This window comes from Eucyclogobius newberryi, unplaced genomic scaffold (assembly GCF_026437365.1).
Source record: "Eucyclogobius newberryi isolate DKJ021-1_F unplaced genomic scaffold, fEucNew1.0.hap1 SCAF_4, whole genome shotgun sequence".
Classification (NCBI taxonomy): Eukaryota; Metazoa; Chordata; class Actinopteri; order Gobiiformes; family Gobiidae; genus Eucyclogobius; species Eucyclogobius newberryi.
This window is the reverse complement of record NW_027316056.1, coordinates 27,140,519-27,157,319: the sequence shown is the minus strand read 5'-3', so window position 1 is coordinate 27,157,319 and position 16,801 is coordinate 27,140,519. Positions and strand designations below refer to the sequence as shown.

The following is a 16,801-nucleotide window of genomic DNA, read 5'->3' as shown; positions in this document are numbered from 1 at the left end:
TGGTGCGGCCCACACCAGGCTAGTGTTTGCTCTGCTCAAACTGAGCGGCTACACAGGGCTTAAGACAGAGGGTTATTTGACAAAGGAGTTTTTAATACACATACTGAACAATTGTTCATTTGTAATACAGCTTATATTAATCCTCCTGCTTTAAAATTCAAGCAAGCACCGTTAACAAACAGCTAGTAATATTGATTTATATTCATGGTTGCTAACTTTGAAGTGCACCGTGTATAATAAGGCATTGCTGTAGCTACAGTGAGCCTTTTGTCGTCATGCTTTTTAACATACGTCTTATGTTTGTGATTGCAGCCATGGGTCGGCCTTCACCTGTGCTGCTGCTCCTCACCCTGCTCTTGTGGGGGCCTTCATCCTGGGCGGGGAAAGTCATCGTTGTCCCGCCCATCATGTTTGAGTCGCACCTATACATCTTCAAGACTTTAGCCACGGCTCTACACCAAGAGGGTCATGAAACCCACTTCCTGGTATCGGAGGGTCGAGAGATCCCGCCCTCTCCTCACTATCATCTGCAGCGCTACCCAGGGATTTTTAACAGCAGCTCTGCAGACACTTTCCTCCAGTCCAAAGTCAACAACATCTTCTCGGGCCGCTTGACTTTCCTTGAGCTGTTTGACATCCTGGATCACTATTCTCAGAACTGTGATGCTGTAGTAGGCAGTGTGGAGGTCATGACCCGCCTGAAAGAAGCCCAGTTTGACCTGCTGCTAGTGGACCCCAATGAGATGTGCGGCTTTGTGATCGCCCACATCCTGGGGGTCCAGTACGCCGTGTTCGGAACAGGCTTGTGGTATCCTGCTGAGGCCGGTGCCCCTGCTCCTCTCTCTTATGTCCCAGAATTCAACTCTCTACTGACAGACCGCATGACACTGCTGGAGCGCATCACTAATACGGCTCTGTACCTGGTGCAGCGCGTCGGGGTCCAGTACGTCGCCCTGCCTAAGTATGACCGCATCATGCAGAAGTACGGCGTCCAGCCTCAGGTGGCCATGAGTGACCTGGTGCAGGGCAGTCGGCTGTGGATGCTGTGCACTGACCTGGCGCTGGAGTTCCCCCGGCCCACACTGCCCCACGTGGTCTACATTGGGGGCATCCTCACCAAGCCCCCCAGCCCCCTGCCCGAGGTCAGTGCTCACACACTCTACACAGTTATACATTTCTCAAAATTATTATTTAGACAAGCCCAGTAAGTTCATGTACACAATAACTAAACTAGGACTGTCAAAAATATTAGCAAATACTAATTGATTATAAAACTGGTATTAACTCTAGATACTCATTTAAACAAGTATCGATACTGAACAAAATACATGCATAGGACTAAAATTGACATTTCCTGTAGTTTAGTCACGGCAATAACTAAATAAATAATAAATAAAGTAACAATATTTTGGGTTGAAAATTACTTTCTGTTGCGTGCATTTTTCTATTCTCATTGAGAAATTTGGCATCAAGGGTTTTCGTTAGTATCGAAATTGTGTTGTCAACTTTAGTCTGGCGACAATACTAAATCAAACATAAACATAGACATATTGTCAGTAAACAGAACTGGAACTCGAAGTCAATCAGGTTTTATATTTTGTGTGTCTTTTTCTTCTTTTTCTTGCCAGCATTATCATTATTTTGTAGGTTTTCTAATAATGATATTAATGATGGCTCAGACTTGTGCCTTACAGGCTTGTCAAAGCCTCTCGAAGGGCTACACTGAAGGGCTATCACTACAGTCCAGTACGTGATGATAAGCTACTATTTTAGTCACCGCTGCCCTGGGCAGATTGACGGAAGTGAGTCTGCTAATCTGCGCCACCACTTTCATATTAGAATGGGTTAAGTGTCCAGCCATAACCACAGAACTTGACCTTCGGGTTGGTGGACCCAACACATTTAATTTTGAAACGTGCTATAGAACATTGTGTCTAATTGTTAGCCAGACACAAAGAGAGCCTTAAGCAGAACTGCTCTTTGAGAATGGGTCTGAGTTGAAGGGATTTGGAGCAGATAGCAGGGCAGAGGGGCGTGATGGAGGGCAGAGGCCTATGGTGATTGCCTGGGCACATCCACTGAACAGGACACTGGTATCTGCTGCGGGGGGTGCTGGAATGCCACTCGAGCCAATAGGGCACATTGTGTGAGTTGTGTGGAAGGAGTTCTAATGGAAATGGAGGGAGAACACGGCCATTGTCCCAGAGCGGGCCGCGGGCTCAGAGAGACACACAGGCCACACTGAGGCTCTGTGTGGGGTCACTGAGGCTGCGTTGTGGGGACACAGAGCCCAGTGTGCTGCTGCAGCTGGAGCCTGCGCTGCGTCTCCCCATTTGTCCTCTGCCTATCAGTGCATCGGAACCACTTTACCCCGGGACACCCTTCACCCTGCCATGTCTCAGTCTCACTTCTGTGAAATCCTTCTGTCTGCAGCATGTTACACAAATAATGAACATGTATTTAGCCGGGAACTTTGAAAGCACAGTGCGAATATGGTGATTGTGGCAATTTAGACAAGTACAGATCTTTCCAGAATAAACCACTTGAACAAAGTGTCCACAAGCGGTAATGCAGCTAGCACCTCCAGGTATTCACAGCAACATAAACCACACAACAGTAACAAAGGAGGCTGTGGTGACTCCCTGTTGTCTCGTTTTGCTCCACAGAGTCTAAACAGGCTGAGCAATAAACTGATATTTTAAATTCTTGTCAGAGCAGTAAGCAAGAGGGGTTTTGTTAGATTGATTGATTGATTGATTGATTGATTGATTGATTGATTGATTGATTGAGACTTTATTGATCCTGAAGGAAATTGACAACAGTCAAAATAAAACGTTAGTCCTTGGATGGGAATCTGCTGGGAAAACCAGGCGCCACAGTGGGACAGCAGTGCCTCTCGTGCAAACTGTTCACCCACATAGTATGCCTAGTATGGATGTTGTGTGCTGGGGTGGTGGCCTTGCTTCCCCAGGGCGCCTGTTGCTACAGAAGTATCTTACCACCACTTAATGTGGAGTGAATGAATAATGCAATTTGAAGCGTATTTGAGTGTCCAAAAAAGTGGCCTTTAAATGTTAAGTAATAATAATAATAATAATAATAATAATAATAATAATAATGATAATGATAATGATAATGATAATGATAATAATAATAATAATAATAATAATACAATTATTGTTATGAATAATATTGTATGATAATCTTTATTATTATTATTATTATTATTATTATTATTATTATTATTAGTAGTAGTAGTAGTAGTAGTAGTAGTAGTAGTAGTACTACACCTTCTATTCGATACAATTATTAAATTAGAAAAAAACATATAATCAGGGGTGGAAAATAACGAATTACAAATTGTTACTTTACATTGTTACTTTACAGCAAATTAATAGATTTATGTGTAATTGTACTTTTTAATAGGTTTTTAAAATTCTCCGTGTGCTTTAGTGTTGAGTTTCTGAGCACAGCACATGGACTCGATGTTCCTCTCTGTACCTACAAACACACATAATGACACTGCTCTGAGAGCAACAATAATATGCAGATTGTGGTTTGAAACAACATTCAGCTTTAAACTCTTTAATGTCTTAAAATTTAGTATCAAAGACCTATCTAAAATAATGTGTAAAAAGTAACTAACTTGTACTATAAAAGCCTCTGTACTTTTCAGTTGAGTAAACATTTCCACCACTGATGATAACACCATCAAATAAAAGAATACAGTTTGCAAGAAAATGTCTCTTGTTTAGTCTCATTAATTGTGAGTGGTAAAGACAACGACGTACATTTTCAGTTCAACTCAGACCCACTGAGAACGGAGACTTGGTTTTTGAAATGAGCTACAGTTTTATAGTTTTATTCATCAGAAACCACAAGCGTATTGTTAATAAAACCCAGCCTATACTTCTGTTTATGTCCAATTAAATCTGGGGTACCTGATTTTCAACCTGTGAAAGAAGGAAGTACATATTTAAATCTATCTAACTAGTTCCTTGTTCACATGTGGGGGGACGAGACACAATCCCCAAAAGACGAGAACGAGAGGAGACCGAAACGAGACCAGAATGAGAATGAGACCAGAACCAGAACCAGACACAGAACCAGACCGAGACCCGAGACCCGAGACCCGAGGACCGAGACGAGAACCAGACCGAGAACCAGACCGAGAACGAGAACCAGACCGAGAACGAGAACCGAGGACCGAGACCGAGACCGAGAACCAGACCGAGAACCAGACCGAGAACGAGACCGAGACCGAGAACAACACCAGACCGAGAACAACACCAGACCAAGAACAACACCAGACCGAGAACAACACCAGATCGAGAACGAGAACCGAGGACCGAGGACCGAGACCGAGACCCGAGACCCGAGATTCGAGACCGAGAACAACACCAGACCGAGAACAACACCAGACCGAGAACCGAGACCGAGACCGAGAACGAGAACGAGAACGAGAACCGAGGACCGAGACCGAGACCGAGACCGAGACCGAGAACAACACCAGACCGAGAACGAGAACGAGACCAAGACAAGACCGAGAACCAGAACGAGACCAGAAGGAGAACCAGAACGAGAACAACACCAGAACGAGAACGAGAACGAGACCAAGACCAACACCAGAACCAGAACAACACCAGAACCAGAACAACACCAGAACCAGACCAAGACAAGACCAAGACCAGAAGGAGAACCAGAACCAGAACGAAACCAATAACTAAAACTAAAACTAGAACTAGAACTAGAACTAGAACTAGAACTAGAACTAGAACAAGAACAAGAACAAGAACAAGAACAACAACTAGAACTAGAACTAGAACGAGAACGAGAACAAGACCAGAAGGAGAACCAGAACAACACCAGAACCAGAACAACACCAGAACCAGAACAACCCCAGAACCAGAACAAGACCAGAAGGAGAACCAGAACCAGAACAACACCAGAACCAGAACCAGAACGCGACCGAGAACGAGACCGAGAACGAGAACTAGAACAGAACGAGAACCAGACCAGAACGAGAACCAGAACAAGAACCAGAATGAAAACTAGAACAAGACCAGAACCAGAACCAGAACCAGAACCAGAACAAGACCAGAACGAGAACTAGAACAAGACCAGAACGAGAACAAGACCAGAACGAGATTGAGACTGAGACTGAGACCAGTACGAGACCAGATTTGACATAATCTATATTAATAACGTCGTCTGGACACTCATCCCAGAGTCATTCTCAATCTGCAGGGACGACAACTGAATCTTTTATCACCAATGGAACTCTCCTGGACGAATGAGAGATTACACCGACAACTCCTATAATAACTATTTATATCTACACACCTTTAGTGCTTTGTGAAGAAGGTATTAGGAGAATTGCCCCTGGATCTATTATTATACTTTGTTGTTTCTACCTTGCGACATATTTCGACTCCTGGCTGCGAGCCCAAGTCAAAGTTGTGTTAAACAAATTGAGTCAGATCTTGTGGAACGACTTCTTGTCCCTTTCCGGATGAATAATGCCGCTGCATGAATATGAACATAATGAATTTTCGAAGCAGCCAACACGCACTCACTCCATAGTGCTACAGCAGCGCACTTTTCTTCTTCTTCTGGGTTTACGATCGATAGCATGTTTTGCAGGTAGATACTGCCACCAGCGGCACCGCCCAGATTTAGTCACTTTATTTAACCCTTTTTTCCCCCCTCCCTCAGGATTTTGAGGCCTGGGTGAACGACACAGCGGAGCACGGCTTCGTGGTGGTGTCCTTCGGAGCCGGGGTCAAGTACCTTTCCCATGACATCGCACACAAACTGGCCGGCGCTCTGGCCCGACTGCCGCAGCGCGTGGTCTGGAGGTGACGCACAAACGCACAGACCGAAACATGCACCACGCCGTATCAAACTGCACTTCATAACGTCAGGTCCACAATCGCACAACTATGAGGTCAAATGAAGGCGTTGCTCGGAAAAGAATGTGCGTTTATTGCTAGTCGTTGCTGAGTTTGCAGTGATACGTGTGTTTGCACTTTAATCAGAGGTAATCATTTACCCAGAGTTCTCATAACTCCTTTGAAAAAGACCTGATAACAAAGAGTGGAAGAATAAACACCTCAGATGACGATTGCTACATTTGTCTTGGATTAGCGACACTTTAAGGTCATTTGTGTTGTGTTCAAGGTGCTCCGTAGTTCCAAACTTTGTCCCGGCGATCGCGAGGCATTGGCTGAACCTGCTGCTCTCGGGTTTAATCATCTATAGACGTTTAGTGTGGCCGAGTTAATGGTTCATGATCACTCTGCGCTTGGCTTTAGCTGCTGAGCAAACGGTGACATACTCCATGCGATGACATCATTGGCCACAGGTCTTTGATGCAGTGCAATGGGTCGGTTCCCAGACGTTTCGCTTGAAGCCCTCCGTAGCGTGAGCTGGATACAAGCTAGCCTCCCCCCAGAGCAAAACCAAGGCATGTGTGGACTGGATCGGATTACTCTGAGCTACACTTGCCTTGTTTTCTCCACTTAAAACACACCAAAGTGAAGTCAGAATTAAAAAAACACACAAAGTGGAGCTAACAAATGCTGCTTATATTGTTAACACATCTTTTATACTTTTTGGATTAGTCCCTTTTCTACTTTTTTTCTTTTCAAATGTATTTTTCCTACTGAAAACTTCCCCCCCCCCAAAAAAATCTCTGAAATACTAACTTCTTTTTAGCTAAAAGTGTTGTCCCTAAGGCGAGCTACAAGATTAAATTCACTGTTCTTAAATTGCACCCGTCGCCAAATCGAAAGCAAGCATTCGTGCTGTTTGACAAAAGGGAAATGAGGAGCGCAGGCCATGGAGATGATGCAAATGCCGTCCGCCTGTCGGCTTTCATTGGGAGGACAGTGAATTGATGCTTTGTCAGACGGGGAGAAACATTTTGTGAAGTGGGAATGAACTAAAACTGGCGCTCGTGCAGTTGTAAAAACAAAATGTGTGCACACTTTATTAGGCAAGCATCAATGATCGTTTTACATGTTCTCTCTCTGCAGATTCTCAGGGGTTCCACCTCGTAACCTTGGCAACAACACCAAGCTGGTCGACTGGATGCCTCAGAATGACCTCTTAGGTGCGTCCATACTTACCACGTTTTTGCCGAATGAGAGGGTTGTCGATGTTGTCTTGTATGTGTGTATGTGAGTGTTTGGCCGGTTTTTGATCAGTCTGACAGCTTTCAGGCACGTCTCACCAAACCTGCTTTCAGTCCAGCTGCATGTCATGACACATGCTGGGGTGCTGTAGGTGTGACACGAGTCGTTTCCATAGAAGACTAGGGGCCATTAAACGAGCAGCTAATGCGGATGCTAACGAAACAATCATTCAATCAATCAATCATTCAGTCATTGTGTAAACCCTTCTCACTAAAAAGGTAGAAATTAAGAGTTATTAAGTTGCTTTGTTCTGTTACTATATCACAATGTTAAGTGATATATAGTTAGATAAACTGTTATAGGTTAGGTCATGTTTCTTTTCCTAGTGGCGACATTTGTTTTGGAGCTGTACATACAAAACAAATGTCATATCACTTGTCAGTCCATTATACATTGACAGGATGTGTATAAAGGAGATTACCCTCTTTAAAATCTTATTTGTTCAAAAACACAGTTGAGAAAAGGTAAACATGCTCTTCTTTGAGCAGTGTATGAACTGACTCATTTGCTAAAAATGATTATGACCGCAATGTGGAAGGACAGGTACATTTGAAATGGAATCACATGTTGTTGCTTCCCTGTCCAGGCCATGCCAACACCAGGGCTTTCCTGAGCCACGGTGGTCTCAACAGCATCTACGAGGCCATGTACCATGGGATCCCTGTGGTGGGCGTTCCTCTGTTTGGAGACCACTACGACACAATGACACGTGTTGCTGCCAAAGGCATGGGCATCATGCTGCACTGGAAGTCTATGAGCGAAGACGACCTGTACACAGCTCTCACAAGCATCATCAAAGACTCCAAGTATGTGCCTTAGTCTGGGCTCATCATCTTTAAGTGTGTAGAGAATGAAACTAAAGCCATGTGTTTTGCAGGTACCGTGAGCAGGCGCAGCTCCTCTCCACCATTCACAAGGACCAGCCGGGGCACCCGGTCACTAGGGCTGTGTACTGGATCTGCTACATCCTCCGACACAACGGGGCCAATCACCTCCGCGCCGCTGTCTACGATGTGTCCGTCTACCAGTACTTCCTGTTAGATGTGATCCTCACTGTAGGCGTTGGGGGAACATTGCTCATCTTTGCTCTGTCCCGATTAAGCCGTCTTCTCAGGGGAAATGCCACCGACGGGAAGAGACGAGGAGCAGCTGCTGTTAGTGGAGAAGGAAGTTTGACCAACGGACACTGCCACAGTGAAACGCTGGTCAACAGCAAACACAAACGTAATGGTTCCATAAAAAGTGAAAAGAAGAGCGATTAATAATTCAGTCGGCCACAAGGAACGAGAAGGCCCAAAGACACTGCTCTTGTGCTGCTTTAAGGGTTTGTGAAAAGTTTGAAGACTAAGACTGCTGTTCAAAGCTCTGCGTCAAAAGGTTCCAGACCATCACGTAGGATCCGTGTGGAAGTGTGAGTGTGTGCACCGAGACAGAAAACAACCTGAAGAGCAGCAGCTACAGCTCCACTAAATAAATTGGAAAGTTCTCTGAGGATACACCTTGTGGGAGAAACAGTGTCGGCACATTCTCTCTGACATCTTCCCTGGTGTCTTCTTGTTTCCTTGCAGAGGAAGCAAAGTCCGTGCGCCAACCTTCTATCCTCAGAATTAAAAGTATAAATGGAATCCGTAGAATATTTAGTTTAAACACCAAACACTGTTTCAGATCGATAGATGGCAAAATGTAAATAGAAGTGAAATCTATTTATTATTTCTGTACAAATGCATTTTAATGTCAAATCTTTTTATCTTTCTAATTTATTTTGTTTTGAATGACGTTACACTCCCACCTCTGCTCGGAGGTAATATTAACGTAATTATTAATGTCCTGTTATTGGGAGCAGCAGTTTAGTGCATTATCCACAGTATTCATGGTGGTCCTTAAATTATGATATGATTTATTTTGCTAATTTTAATTGCATACCGATTAAATTGGAAATATCTTGTAATAAAGACATATTTTTCACACAGTAGTAGTAGTAGAAGTAGTCCTAAAGATACAGAAACACTAGGTTTGGCCTCTTACGCTGAACTTTGTTTCATTCTTGCATTAATCAGACAATACGAAGACACTAACTACCAAGGATACTGTGGATCACTACAACCAAACCATACGAATTGAAGCCTTTTGCAAATCCTGTGGTTGTATTTATTAATTAGCGCATCATTAGATTGCCATTATTGTGGTTGTTTGTTCTATTGCAAATGTTAATTTAAATCGAGAGTAAACACTGTTGAGAAGGTAGATTATTTAAGATTGGGATGAGGGGTAGAATGTTTCACGTGAACTGCCTTTTCGTGATTGCTTGATTATTGACGTGTACGCACAGTTTAATCAGAGTGGACAGTTTCTACACACGGTCCCACTTTTAAATTTGTTTCGGTGGCTTCAGCTGTCCCCTCTGCTGCCAGCGTTAAGATGCCATGCCTTAATTCTTAATGCAGATCAAGCAGAGGCGGAAAAGCAAAGACGATCTCCAATCTCTCGCCAAACGTACTGCACTGGCTGAAAAGAGATTATCCAGCACGCGGCATCCTAAACCCAAGTTACGTAGGTTCTATACAACCAATAGCGTTTCATCCTCTGTGAGCTGTCGAAAACGGCCGGGAGCAACCTAAACCAGTTGACCTTAAGGACTTGACCGCATACTTGAATCTTCACCTCACCATCCTCAAAAGCAGCTGGGACTCAAAGGGTTGTTTCCATCAGTCGGTGAAGCTATGAACAGAGTGTAGATTAAACAAGTTTCTCTCAGTATTACTTGTGAACTTGTGAAACCCTTTGCCTTCTTTACACGCGCAACGTCGTAATTTATTAACTGCCTTCATCGAGCCTTCGTAAGTGCACTTGCTCATGCATCTTGTCAACTTTCTTTTACATTTTGTGTGTGTTACCACATTTGCTTCACTTTAGTTCTCCTTTTTAAACTTTTACCTTTATTTACCTTCTTTTTTAGATTTTTTTCTAGGTTATAAAAAGTCTCTAAATTGATCCTTGTACATAGAACACTGTAAAAAAAAAAACTATTATAATGCTAATACTGAATAAAAATAAATAAAAAAACGTTTGCAGAAGCTATCCTCGCTTTTTTTTTAATGATAAAGATCCAGCCAAAGCATTTAACAAAGGCCTGAAAATCTGTGTTTTGTGGCCCGACTGGTTCGATATTGCACTTGACGTTGCAGTGTCACTCTGATAGGGGATGTATAGGCTTTCTGCAGCGGGAGGTTTTACAGGTATCAAGTGGTAGAAAAAGTAGCCAAGTGCACAGCCGCATGCACATAGATAGGGTTATCTAGTGTTGTATGCTAGCGCTGGGTGAGGCAGGGTAACACAACACCCAGGCTTCTTCTCTGGCCCACTCACTGGCCCGGTTAATTATTCATGCAGCCTGCAGGGGCCCGCAGACCTCACACACAAAGTCAAAAGCATCTTGGTATGTGTAATTTACCTCTGTGTTCTCGTTTGCTGTAGCCGCTGGCCAAAACGGGCCCTCTTTTGTTATGTGAGACAGAAACCGACACCTTAACGTGGTAGAGGGGTTTGAGTGCCCGAATGATCCCGGGAGCTATGTTGTCGGGGGCTTCAAGCCCCTGGTAGGGTCTCCCAAGGCAAACAGGTCCTAGGTGACGGGTCAGACAAAGATCGGTTCAGAAGCCTCTTATGATGACTACAAGAACAAGGCCGTTTATGTCGCCCGGATCTGCGTCACCGGGGCCCCATCCTGGAGCCAGGCCTGGGATGGGTGCTCGATGGCGAGCGCCTGGTGGCCGGGTCTTACCCCACGGGGGCCGGCCGGGCACGGCCCGAAAGAGCGACGTGGGGATCCATAAGGGGTCGGTGCAGAGAGATCTGGGCAGCAGTCGACGGCAGGGGCCTCGGCGACCAGATCTTCAGACACAGAGACTAACTCTGGGGACATGGAATGTCACCTCGCTGGGGGGGAAAGAGCCTGAGCTTGTGCGGGAGGTTGAGCGATACCGACTAGATATAGTCGGCCTCACCTCCACGCACAGTTTGGGCTCTGGAACCCATCTCCTCGAGAGGGGCTGGACGCTCCACTTCTCTGGTGTTGCCCGCGGGGAGAGGCGGCGGGCTGGTGTGGGCTTGCTGATAGCCCCTCAGCTCAGCCGCCACGTGTTGGAGTTTACCCCAGTGAACGAGAGGGTCGCGTCCCTCCGCCTTCGGGTGGGGGACATGTCTCTCACTGTTGTGGCGGCCTACGGGCCGAACAGTAGTGCAGAGTACCCGGCCTTCTTAGAGTCCTTGGGAAGAGTACTGGACAGTGCACCGACCGGGGACTCCGTTGTTCTACTGGGGGACTTCAACGCCCACGTGGGCAATGACAGTGACACCTGGGGAGGGGTGATGGGGAAGAACGGCTTCCCCGATCTGAACCCGAGCGGTGTTCAGTTATTGGACTTCTGTGCTAGCCACGGATTGTCCATAACGAACACCATGTTCAAACACAAGGGTGTCCATCAGTGCACGTGGCACCAGGACACCCTAGGCCGGAGGTCAATGATCAACTTTGTTCTCGTGTCATCTGACCTCCGGCCGCGTGTCTTGGACACTCGGGCGAAGAGAGGGGCAGAGTTGTCAACCGATCACCACCTGGTGGTGAGTTGGATCCGCTGGTGGAGGAGGAAGCTGGACAGACTTGGCAGACCCAAGTGCATTGTGAGGGTCTGTTGGGAACGTCTTGTGGATCCCTCTGTCAGTAGGGTATTCAACTCGCACCTCCGGGAGAGCTTCTCCCATGTCCCGGGGGAGGTTGGGGACATTGAGTCCGAGTGGACCATGTTCTCCGCCTCCATTGTTGATGCGGCTGCTCGGAGCTGTGGTCGCAAGGTCTCCGGTGCCTGTCGTGGCGGCAACCCCCGAACCCGGTGGTGGACACCGGAAGTAAGGGATGCCGTCAGACTGAAGAAGGAGGCCTATCAGGCCACTCTGGCTTGTGGGTCTCCGGAGGTCATCGACAGGTATCGGCAGGCCAAGCGAGCCGCGGCTCGTGCTGTCGCAGAGGCAAAAACACGGGCCTGAGAGGAGTTCGGGGAGGCCATGGAGGAGGACTATTGGTCGGCACCAAAGAAATTCTGGCAAACTGTCCGGCGCCTCAGGAGGGGGAAGCAGTGCCTCACCAACACCGTTTATGGTGCGAGTGGAGGCCTGCTGACCTCGACTGGGGATGTCGTCGGACAGTGGAAGGAATACTTTGAGGATCTCCTTAATCCCTCAGTCACGTCTTCCGAAGAGGAAGTAGAGACCGGGGACTCGGAGGCTGGCTCATCCATCACCCAAGCTGAAGTCACTGAGGTTGTTCGCAAACTCCTCGGTGGCAGGGCTCCTGGGGTGGATGAGTACCTAAAGTCTCTGGATGTTGTAGGACTGTCTTGTTGACACGTCTCTGCAACATGGCGTGGCGGTCGGGGACCGTGCCTCTGGACTGGCAGACCGGGGTGGTGGTCCCTCTGTTCAAGAAGGGGGACCGGAGGGTGTGTTCCAACTACAGAGGGATCACACTTCTCAGCCTCCCGGGTAAGGTCTATTCCAAGGTACTGGAGAGGAGAATCCGACCGATAGTCGAACCTCGGATTCAGGAGGAGCAGAGTGGTTTTCGTCCCGGTCGTGGAACACTGGACCAGCTCTATACCCTCCAGCGGGTGCTCGAGGGTTCATGGGAGTTTGCCCAACCAGTCCACATGTGCTTTGTGGATCTGGAGAAGGCTTTCGACCGTGTCCCTTCGGGTGTCCTTTGGGGGGTGCTCCGGGAGTACGGGGTCCGAGGCCCTTTGCTCAGGGCTGTCCGGTCCCTGTATGAGCGGAGCAGGAGCTGTGTTCGCATTGCCGGCAGTAAGTCAGACCTGTTCCCAGTGCATGTTGGACTCCGCCAGGGCTGCCCTTTGTCACCGGTTCTGTTCATAATTTTTATTGACAGAATTTCTAGGCGCAGTCAGGGGTCGGAGGGTGTCCGGTTTGGAGACCACAGGATCTCATCTCTGCTGTTTCTGCAGATGTTGCTGTTGCTGTTGCAGCTGTTGCTGCAGGTCCGGCAAACCCGGACCTGCAGCATGCACTGGGACGGTTTGCAGCCGAGTGTGAAGCGGCTGGGATGAGAATCAGCACCTCCAAATCCGAGGCCAAGGTTCTCGACCGGAAAAAGGTGGCTTGCCCTCTTCAGGTGGGTGGGGAGTCTTTGCCCCAATTGGAGGAGTTCAAGTATCTTGGGGTCTTGTTCACGAGTGAGGGAAGGATAGAGCGTGAGATCGACAGGCGGATCGTGCAGCGGCTGCAGTGATGCAGTCGCTGCATCGGACTGCTGTTGTAAAGAGGGAGCTGAGCCGAAAGGCAAAGCTCTCTATTTACCGGTCGGTCTACGTTCCTACCCTCACCTATGGTCATTAGCTTTGGGTAGTGACCGAAAGAACAAGATCGCGGATACAAGCGGTCGAAATGAGTTTCCTCCGCCGTGTGGCTGGGCGCTCCCTTAGAGATAAGGTGAGGAGCTCGGCCACACGGGGGGAGCTCGGAGTAGAGCCGCTGCTCCTCCACGTCGAGAGGAGCCAGCTGAGGTGGCTCGGGTATCTGTTCCGGATGCCTCCTGGGCGCCTCCCTCGGGAGGTGTTTCAGGCATGTCCCACCGGGAAGAGGCCCCGGGGAAGACCCAGGACACGCTGGAGAGACTATATCTCCCGGCTGGCCTGGGAACGCCTCGGGATCCCCCCGGAGGAGTTGGAGGAAGTGTCTGGGGAGAGGGAAGTCTGGAAGTGCCTGCTCAGACTGCTGCCCTCGCGACCCGGCCCCGGATAAACCGGCAGAGAATGGATGGATGGAGAAGGGGGGGGGGGGGATGTAAACGGTGGACATTATTTATGATATTTCACGCCTGGATCTCACTTTTGAGGCTTTCATGGGAGCGTCAGTGTTGTATTCAAGTCACAATATAATATTAAAACCTAGAAGAAGATAAAAGTGACAGTTTTTGAATCAAAAGTTGGCATTTTCAGATTCAATCCATATTTTTAACTGTACTAAGTGAACATAAAGTGCTTTCTATCGGGCTGTTTAGGTCACATTAACATTTGTTCAGAAAGTTTGAGTTCATAAAGCTGTATTAAATCACCTTACAAATAGGGATTTATTAGAAAATGTGAATGAAAGAAAATGAATAATTTCACTGTTAATGTCCTTCATCATAAATAACTGTAAATGTAGATAATTGTTAACGTGCACATCACAGGTTCTCATGTATTTGTAATTATTACTTTGTTTGGTGGGTTAGTCCTTGTGGTAAAAATATATCAAGTCAAGTGGCCGTTTGTGAAGAAAAATTTAAAAAATGATTTAAAGTTAAAATGACAGGATGTAGAGCCGAGTTCTAAATACAATCTCCTCTCTATGTCATCAATAAGCGACATTCCATCAATAATGCAGATACGTTTTAACACGCAACTGTCAAATCGTAATTATGGGTTTTGCTCTTGTTTACAGTAGGGTTGCTATGTAAATGCATCTTTCTCCATGGAGACAAGGGACAAGTTAGAGGATCTGTGTTTAAATGCATACTCTAAACATTCCAGGTAAAGCCATAGCATCGCCATAGAGACAAGCAGGTGGCACACCCTCCACCAGAAATGTTACATATTGAGCCTTTAAAGTCATCTTACCCTGATCACCACTGTGGACTCCCTCCCCTTCCTCTGCTCCACTTCATCAACACTGTTGTTTTCACTAGCAAAATACATTCAGTTTATTTCACATTTGTATACTTGAACATAGAAGGTAGCGTTATCATTGGCTGGATGTCTGTTACTAGAAGTTACCACAGTCATTATTTCTTTCCAAATTCCTGACACCACATTTCAATTATTTTATCAGATTGTTTTCCACAAATGCCTGAGCTGTGGTGATATGCTTGAATTGAATAGTCTGTTGTTTTGGGATTTTAACTTTAAATATTGTAGGTTAATGATAAAAGTAGAAAGCCTGCAAATGAGGATGAGGATGAACTCTGACTTTCATGTTTGGCAACCACATCATAACTGCTGTTCTGTTCCATCAATATGCTTGAGCACTTAGGCTACATGTCAGTATCACTCACACATTTCTGTTGAGAGTGCGGTGGCCCTGGTCGCTGCATTAAATGTAAACTTTATTGTCCATCCCTTTTTCTCCTCACCCTTGTTATAGCAATTATATCCCATGTCCATTTTAAACCAAAGTCAGTGCTCGTGTGGCATCCGTGAACAGGCCAAGTTTCAGAGCAGATCTGTGGAGAAGCAAGCGTGCTCACAATAGGAATGCAATGTTTTGTTCTAAGGACAGGGGACCCTGGGACATCGCCCCTCGTCCCTATAGACATTGTTTAATCCATTTTTCACTGTCGCCCTCCGAGACAACCGCTGTTTTGATTTTGGCCGTTGCAAAAATAAATTTAATTGAATGATTTCTTGTTTCTTTTTAAAAATAAAAACACCTGTGATGGGAAAACACATCAAGATAGATCTCTATGGAGACAAACAGATGGCAGACCCCCATCAGAAACTTAGTAATAAAAGAGAAGAACATAGACTGGGCCTAAAAGCTATGCTGGAAATTACAATCAGGCAAAAGCCCCCCAAAAGGTGGGTGGTAAAAAGGTCAAAGATGAACAATTATGATAGGCCTATGTATGCAACAAAAGTGGCAAAAACAGTCCTCACTTTCAATACAAAATAAGTATTATTTTAAATCTAATTGCACATGGCAGACCTTAGTTAAACTTATGTTTGACCTACACTTAATATTTACATACATATAAACATATATAATTCACCTTTTCTGGTCTTTGTTTTGGTGTGTTCCGATGTAAAATAACAGGTGATTGAAGTATTATTATGCTGCGTTTATATAGCAGTTTCACAACATGTCCACTAGAGGGTAGTAGTATTACATTTTTACAGCGAGGCTAATGTTATTTTTACCTTCAATCGTGACATCACATCTCTTTTTTTTCTTCTCTCATAAACTCACAGTCTATGTAAGTCCATCCTATCACTTTGGCAGCTTTGATCCAGTTCAATACGAGTGTAGCCTGTTTTCTGATCCACATTTATCTTCACAGTGGCCTATTCCCCCCAAACATCAGAATCTGTCTCATTCAACCAACTTCTAGATTGCCATAGTCAGTGTTTGTTAATGTCATTAGACTAACTTATATATTTACAGAGATTATTATTTTGATGTGGGATTTGGATTGGACTAGATCAGGCTGATTGAAGAGAAAAGAAGCATCCATGTCTACGTCGGTGTAATCCCTCATTCGTCCAGGCGTGTTCCATAGTAGAAAAAGCTTCAGTTGTAGTCATCTGGACTCAGTTAGAAAAAAGGAAAAGAGGAAAAGAGGAAAAACATGTCCAAAATGCCCTCTCAGCCTGTGGTTACCCCGCTTGGGCCCTCAACAGAGTGAAGAGAACCAAGAAGCAGGACAAAAGGGAAACTGAACAGAGAAGGAAGGGTGTTTCTATCCCTTATGTGTCTGGCCTGTCGGAAAAACTGCAGAGAATTTTTAGACAACACGAAGTCCCTGTTTATTTTAAACCAGGAAACACTTTAAGACAAAAACT

At 45.9% G+C, this 16,801-nt stretch overlaps 1 protein-coding gene across 1 annotated transcript in view; it reads left to right on the top strand.

The window, feature by feature from the left end:
• Positions 1-303: 303 nt before the first annotated feature.
• The window catches only part of ugt8 (UDP glycosyltransferase 8), a 138,177-nt gene continuing 121,679 nt past the window's right edge, over positions 304-16,801 (top strand). Inside the window, exons 1-5 of the mRNA XM_072462971.1 lie at positions 304-1,142; positions 5,716-5,858; positions 7,038-7,114; positions 7,783-8,002; positions 8,074-9,072. Of these exons, the coding sequence (XP_072319072.1) occupies positions 315-1,142; positions 5,716-5,858; positions 7,038-7,114; positions 7,783-8,002; positions 8,074-8,458 (1,653 nt within the window). The 5' untranslated portion in view covers positions 304-314 and the 3' untranslated portion in view covers positions 8,459-9,072. The remainder of the gene's footprint in view (positions 1,143-5,715; positions 5,859-7,037; positions 7,115-7,782; positions 8,003-8,073; positions 9,073-16,801) is intronic.